The sequence below is a fragment of the Larus michahellis genome, chromosome 21 (assembly GCF_964199755.1).
Source record: "Larus michahellis chromosome 21, bLarMic1.1, whole genome shotgun sequence".
NCBI lineage: Eukaryota > Metazoa > Chordata > Aves > Charadriiformes > Laridae > Larus > Larus michahellis.
In genome coordinates, this window is record NC_133916.1 from 5,523,124 (window position 1) to 5,530,262 (window position 7,139).

At 57.5% G+C, this 7,139-nt stretch overlaps 1 protein-coding gene across 1 annotated transcript; it reads right to left on the reverse strand.

Moving 5' to 3' along the window:
* Window positions 1–481: 481 nt before the first annotated feature.
* CTSE (cathepsin E) lies at window positions 482–3,188 on the reverse strand. The gene is made up of 7 exons (XM_074564110.1): window positions 3,071–3,188; window positions 1,995–2,113; window positions 1,697–1,896; window positions 1,318–1,440; window positions 1,086–1,227; window positions 880–978; window positions 482–646 (listed from the first exon to the last, which is right to left on the reverse strand). Exons 1-7 carry the CDS (start codon window positions 3,186–3,188, stop codon window positions 482–484), a joined length of 966 nt encoding a protein of 321 aa, XP_074420211.1.
* Between the last annotated feature and the right edge of the window lie 3,951 nt (window positions 3,189–7,139).

The following is a 7,139-nucleotide window of genomic DNA, read 5'->3' on the forward strand; positions in this document are numbered from 1 at the left end:
TAAGGACCACAGAGGCCGATCTTTCAGATCCAGCGTCTCCTGCACTGCCAAGGCTCCGGTAACACCGAGGGTAAGACGGAGCCTGCAGCAGTGCCGTGGGTGCACCGAGGCTTTTCGCTCGCCTGGGAGGAGGGCAGGGTCTGGGAGGGAGGATTTAATGCTCCTGTGCATCCCAGCCGAGATCTGCGGCGTTGCTGCTGTGCATCGACATGAGCGTGGCCGGTCTTGTTTTATTAAAGCTTTTATTGACCCGTGTTTACAAAAAAGCAAACCTGCAAAGCAGATCGCAGAACTGCTCAAGACATTTTTATATTCACTACGAAACGGCTTCCTGGCATGGACCGAACCTCTGCTGGGCTCTTCAGCCACGGTCCCCGGGTGTCTTCATCACCTCCAGGGACACCGATGAAGTGACGTCCCCTGCCCTGCCTGAGGGCAGCAGCCCGGTGGCTCCCTTCCAGATCGATGGGATGCTGCGGCCCTAAGGGACGGCGGGGGCCAACCCCACCCTGTTATTTCCACGATCAAAGACGGAGTAAAACTGACGGATGAAAACGTCGCCCAAAATCCAGAGGGGTCCGGCGGGCGGGGTGATGTCCAGCCCCTGGAAGCCGCTGGTGCAGAAGGCCATGCCGTCGCTGTACTCCTGCAGAAGGAGAAGCGCAAAGCTGGGGACGAACCCGAGAGCCTCGTGCACATGGAAACACGCAGGAACGATGTCCGCAGGTCCCGTGCACTTCGAAGCAGTGGGGCTCGTCACCTGCCAGGACACGCGGCTCAGCTCTCAGGGTGGCTCTGGGCCACCTTTGTCTCCGGAGCCGCTTTTCGAACCCAGCAGATGGGAATTGGGGGTGGTGGCACCGATGGCCACAGCCGTACCATGAGGGTGTAGGCCTGGGCGCCGAGCGTGTAGGGGAGCCCGTTGATGGTGAAGGTCACGTCGGGCATCACGTTGAGGTTGCTGCACTCCACGGCGTACTGCGGCAGAGCCGGGCAGCTCAGCGGTGCTGCTCCACGGGACGTCCCTCCCGCCGGGGTGGGGGTCCCAGGGCTTTGTCCCCTCCTCTCCCCACCCTCACTCTCACCTCTCCATCCACAGGTATGGCACCAATGGAGCTTTGCAGTTCTTTTATATCCTTGGTGGGACCTGTGATGAGCGACGTCCCGGTGTCCACGATGGCCTGGCAGCTGTTCGCGCAGAAAGCCACTGTCCCACCCACCTGGATGCTGGAGGAGGAAGGAGAGAAGGACCAGGAGGGACTCGTCCTGCTGCCCTGCCCCAGCCCAGCCCTTCCACCCCTGCCCAGCACCACTCACTTGTCCAGCTGGATCTGCCAGTAGCCTTGCTGGGTGACCGGCACCCAGTTCAAGGTCCCCGTGAAGCGGGAGGGGTCAAAGCCACCAAAGAGCAGCTCTCCTCCCAGGGAGGATTCGGGATTCCTGGTGGGAGGAGGAGGAAACGTGAGGGATCTTCTCCCTTTTACTTTGCACATCATTTTAAACGGGTGGATTTATACCCACTCTCTTCCTTATGCTTAGTCACTTATTCCTGTAAGGCCTCAGGTCTGCGATACTTGTCATGGTCCCAAAAAACCCCTTTACTATGTCCGTAAAACACCCTTATTTTAGTATCCCCCTCCCCATAAAACCAACGACTGAGTCTAAGCAACAGCCTGCAGCAAAGCTCTGTCCGTACGTGCTCATGTAGACGGAGAACATGGGCAGCTCCACCAGATTTTGTGCCATCATGTTGTCGAAGACGGGGGTGACCCCGTCCACAGCCAGGGAGGGGTAAGCCAGCCCCAGGATCCCATCAAACTCGGCATCCAGGAAGGCTTTTCCCGGCTCGCTGACGCTCTCTGCAAACTGCTGGTTGCTCACGGTGAGACCCTCGACCTGTGGGGAGGAGGAGGAGGAGGCTCGATGGTGATGCTCAGTCTGTAGGCAAGTGCCAGGCACGTTGTCCAGGGCAGGAGAAACCAAAGATGACTCACGGCTACTTGGTCAGATCCGATGACCCCCGTCAAGCTGCCGGTCCCGTACTGGATGGAGAAGGGGGTCCCTACCGCCTGGTACGTGCTGGACTGCGATGGTTGAAACTTGGTGTGCGCAGCTGGGGAAGGAGACGGGAGCTATCACCAGAAACACCTTTTATCTGCGTGGCCATGGAGGCCGGGAGCCCCTGCCATGGCCGGCAGCAGGGACTGGCCTCGGAGCAAACGAATGGGGCAACGTGGCATTGCCAAAATGCCTGTGTCACGGGCATGCTGCCGAGGGAAAGAGCTGCTCATGGGACAACGGGGTATGTTGGCGATGTTTGGAGGAGGAATAAAAATTACCCCATTCCAATCTGCCTGAAAGGGGTGAGGTTTAAGGGGAGCGGGATTAGCTTGTGCAAGACTTTTATGAGACCTGGAGATCATAGAATCGCAGCATGGTTTGGGTTGGGAGGGACCTTGAAGATCATCCAGTGCCACCCCCTGCCCTGGGCAGGGACACCTCCCACCAGCCCAGGTTGCTCCAAGCCCCGTCCAACCTGGCCTTGAACCCCTCCAGGGATGGGGCAGCCAGCGCGTCTCTGATCGGCGCTGCTGAGCCTGTTTTACAGACAGAAGCAGCCCCGCGGCCCCAACAAGCCCCGTGTTTGCCACCCGGCGAGCCCCCGGGCAGCCAGGCCGGAGCCACACCATGGTCTCTGCGCCCGCCTTGTTCCTGCCGCCCAGCCCCGTGGTGACAAGCTGTATTAAGTGCTATCATCCTCGCCTGTTTGTTTAAAGGCTCTCCCATAAGAATGGCCTAAAGAGCACGTCCCATATCTCCCGCGGCTGATGGTGCTGGTGGTGTGACTGCCGCCTGCGCCTGAGCAAACAAACCCGATGAGGCCCCCCCCGATTTCTGTTATCCCTGCGTGCCTTGGAGGGCTCAGCTAGGTGGGGGGGGTCCCCACCAAGGTCCCTGGGCTGTGTGTGCTGGTGACACAACAGCCTCTCTGGGGCCACCCTGGGGGTGTCACCCAGGGTCCCACCGCTGCCGGCTGGGGGGGGTGGGCGGTCGGGGAGCCCCCACTCACCGCAGGCTTTGCTGACGCAGTAGACGGACGGCACCCAGAGGTTGGAGGAGCCCGTGTCGAATACCACGGTGAAGTTCTGGGGGGGGGTCCCGATGGAAATCTGCCCAAAATACTCCATCTAGCAAAGAGCGGAGCAGACACCCCCGTCAGCCATCAGCACGCCAAGAAATCCCGGGAAAGGGGAGCCTGTGCTGGGGGGGGGCTGCAGAGAACTGATGGGGTTCGGTGTGGGGGATGGCTGGCACCGGGGCAGCGTTTCATCTCTCACGGCCACACTGTGCCAGGTGAAATAAAGGAGCCAAATATTTAAGGAACAACAAGGCAAGCCCAGAACAAAAGGCAGGATGGGTGCGGGCGCCACCCTCTTCCCGCTGGATTCGGTGGGAAGGCCGGACCCCGAGGGGACACTCATCAGCGGGATGCAGACAGTGGCAGAGGCTATGGGGACAGGACCCTCACACTGCGGGAACGGGGTGACCTGGGGAACACCCTCCACCGCTGGCTCTGGGTCCTTTGCGGTGGGGTCTTCTCTGCTGCGTGCGACGTGTGTTTGTGTTTTGGAGGAAATTTGTCTCCCTGCTGTGTGCCCAAGAGCACGGCGGGCTGGGGGAGGGCAGCAGGCAGGGGGAGGGCTGGCAGTGCCTGCCATGAATGCGGTCCCTTGTCCCCTCTCATCGTCACTTTCCCGGGAACAAAGGCCCAGGCAGGAGCAGGCAGGCAGCGAGCCCTGGCACGCCGGGGCAGCGGCTGCAGGCGTGCTCCGTTAGCAGACGTGGGCTTTAGGGGAAGTCTTTGGGCATTGGGGACAGCTCATGCAAACTAATGTCCTTTCAGGGTGTCTGCTGGGACTCGGCACCCCCCAGCCCTCGGTGCCGCCACGCTTACGTCCAGGTAGTTGATGAGGGGCTCGCTGGTGTCCGTGAAGGCAGCGCAGTCCTCGCTGTACTGGACCATGTCGAGCCTGTGGGCTTTCCAGAAGTGGGAGAGCTGCCCACGGTCCCGCAGAGACTTCCGCAGGGAGCGGTGCCGCCTCAGGGTCACCCTGGGGGAGCAAGGGTCCTGGTCACTCGCCCTGGGCCACCAATGCTGCCGATGCCCTGTAGTCCCCACCTCCGCCCTGAGTCCCGGTGCCACCAGGATGCAGGTCCAGAGCCTGTTTCCCTGCATCCCCCATGGTGATGCTTTCTAGCTGGGGCACAGCGAAATGGGGGACCCGAGCTGTTTTAGGAGGCAGCAAATCAAGGACAAAGACAGCGGGAGAGCCCACAAGCCTGCTTGCAACGATGGGTCGGGCAGTATCTTGACAGGACTGATGGAAAAGGACCCTCAGGCTGGGAGAGGGGACTTTGTACCCGTGTTTTCTGCCCCGTCTGCTGGCACAGCTCTGGGCTGGAGCCGGCAGCTCATCCCGCAGACCTCCCCGCAGCCCACTGCTGCTGGCAGGGTCCATCCAGGGGGACGGAGCCGGCCAGGGAGCCGATGGTCTGATGGGAGCAAACCAGCAAAGCCCTGAGTGGTCTCTGCGTGGTCCCTGCATGGTCCCCGCGATCCCGTGTAGCCACAGGGTGTTGGTGCCGGGGGAGCTCCTCACCGCCGTGCTCGGCACTGGCTGCACCCCGGCAGCGAAGCCCCTCTGAGAGCCCAGGGAGTGGGGGGCACCCTGGGGACCCCCTTACCTTTTCAAGCCACTGGCCAGGGAGAGGCAGAGCATGGTGAGGAGGAGGAGGCGCTTCATGTCGGCGGCGGTGCTGGCCTCGGCCAGGCTCTGCGGGTGCAGGCAGCGCCGCGGCGGCGTTCTTATACCGACAGGTACACCCTCGCCCCGGTGTACCAGCGCCCGCGATAACACCCCTTTCAATGTCAACACGGGGCTTTGGCGGTGGGAATGAATCACTGGCCACGTCCCAGGCAAGGCAGAGCCGGTGCCCCGGGGCCAAGTTTGTTCTTGTGGGCGAGGGGCTGGCAGCGGCCGGGCAGGACGGTGCATGGGGACGTGCCGGGCGCTGGGCAGGGGGGTGTCACACGCTTTTAGGGGCAGCGAAGGTCCCACAGCAGGAGCAGAATGGGGTCTCCATCCCGGCACCAGTTCCTTATCCAGTGGAAATCACACGGCCCAGCTAAACCGATGGAAGGCCCCCAAAATGCTCCGGGGGAGCATTTCCCCTTTCCACTGCCCCACAACCCCCCGGGGACCTGCCCGCGGCCATGGGGTGTCAGGGGGGTGCAGGAAAGGCGTGTGTTCATAGCATCGGGCAGCTGCTGAACAAACTTTAAAAGGCAAAGACTAATTAGCAGTGATGGATTGCTCAGGAATCTGCAACTTTCCCTTTTAAATAGCAGTCAGCGTCATCAAAGCACAGTCGGGAAGAAGCAGCTTTGCACGGGAGACAGTTACGTGTTGCCTTACAGCCACTAATGGGCTCTTCCTCGGTGGCTGATTTTTGTTTAACATGGGATGGCCGTCTCATTAAGCCTCTGTGAATGCAAATAAAAAAATGCTAACGAATAAATAAAGCCTTCAGATACAGAGGGGAGACGAGTGGGGGGAGGCGAGGCTTTTCTTGCTGCCACCGTCTCTCAGACACGGACGCCGTGTCGTCCTTGTGCTTGTTTTCCATGTTTACGGCACTCCAATAACCAGCGATGGGTGGCACAAAGGGGGGGTGTTTTACCCGGTAAGTAGTGTTCGTGTAATTAACAGGGTTTCTACCCTTAGCGCTGTTCTAATCAAATTTCCATTTATCGCGGTTAGGCCATTTTATCTAATTAAAGTCCTCGCCCCGGGAAATTAAAGTCCCTGCCCGTGAGGCACAGGTACCGGTGGGGCTGTGTGCCCAACGGGGCTACCGGGGCACGGCCGAGAAAGAGCCTCCTGTCTCCTCTTTGGGGGGTTTTGTCCCTCCGTCCCTGGGAGCCGCTGCCGGGCTCCTCCTTCCATGGCTTAAAATGAGTTTAAGCTTAAAAAAATCCCATCAAAAGTTTCTTCGGCGTGAGCGCAGAGACGCGGGGCTCGGCAGAGTCTGTGTTGATGGTGGATCCAGACGTTTTTTCCAAGTCAAGTGCAAATTCCCTGCACTTCCCCCTGCCCAGGTTCGCAGCTGCAGTGTTTTTTACTGAGTAACTTTTATACAAAATTATTATTTCCCTTTTGAGATGCAGTTTAACGTACCGGCCTCCCTATTCATCCTAATCATGTATTCATAGAAGGGATTTAAAAAACCAAACATCCTAAACCAAAACCAGTTGCAGCAAGTGCCAGATCAGCTGAAAGCAGCAAAGTCGATTGTTACGGACACGGTTTATAACCCAAAAATTCTGTAGGAAAATCCAGCCTGAAGGGTCATTGTGCTCCTGAGATAAACGCGAGCGTGAGCTGTAGCACAGATGAGCTGAATACTTTAAGCGAAATAGTTTATTTACTGGAAAAGCTCTCTAATTGGATCATAATAATCTGCAAACTCATGACAGTAGATTCAGAGTTAAAATACGAAGATTAAAGAAATAGAGAGGCCAAACCTTTAATTTAGAAATTTTTGAAGCTAAGCAAATCTATTTCTACTTTTATGTAGTTATTCTTTAAGTAGTTTTAAACCTAAACTCTTAAAGACAAATAAAGATTTTATTTCAAGTCTAACGAAACATTTCTTTTCTCTTTCTTTTGGGAGCCAATGCAAGACTCAGACATGTTTATCCAGAAAACCGGGAAAAAAGGTTTTTGCTTCATATGCCTTTACGGAACCTCCTGATGTGGCGGCGGGAGCCCAAGGCGACAGACCAAAACATGCGGAATTATTTATAAGACCGAGGGCCTTTGAATCCGCCTTGTTAATAAAACAGCAGAAAAGGCGCTTATGTTCAGCAGAAATGTAATGAAACGTGGCTGCCAGCTACTGGAACATGCCGGGTCTATAAGCAATATACAGCCTGTGTATAGTCCCGGATTACTTCCAGGCAGGAGCTGTCGTAAAGCGTATCTTGCCCCATCCAGCTTTACATGTTTGCCCTCAGATACGTTAGAAATAGGTTATGCACCTTCTGTGGGAAACACGCCTCTCACCCGCTCGCCGTA

Bases quoted from the DNA above. Each gene is read 5' to 3' on its own strand.
- CTSE (XM_074564110.1), bottom strand. From the start codon at position 3,188: ATGGAGTATTTTGGGCAGATTTCCATCGGGACCCCCCCCCAGAACTTC. The intron at 979-1,085 runs GTGAGAGTGAGG...GCTCTGCCGCAG, and splicing joins CCATACCTGTGGATGGAGAG to TACGCCGTGGAGTGCAGCAA. The intron at 647-879 runs GTACGGCTGTGG...CTCCTTCTGCAG, and splicing joins CCCAGGCCTACACCCTCATG to GAGTACAGCGACGGCATGGC.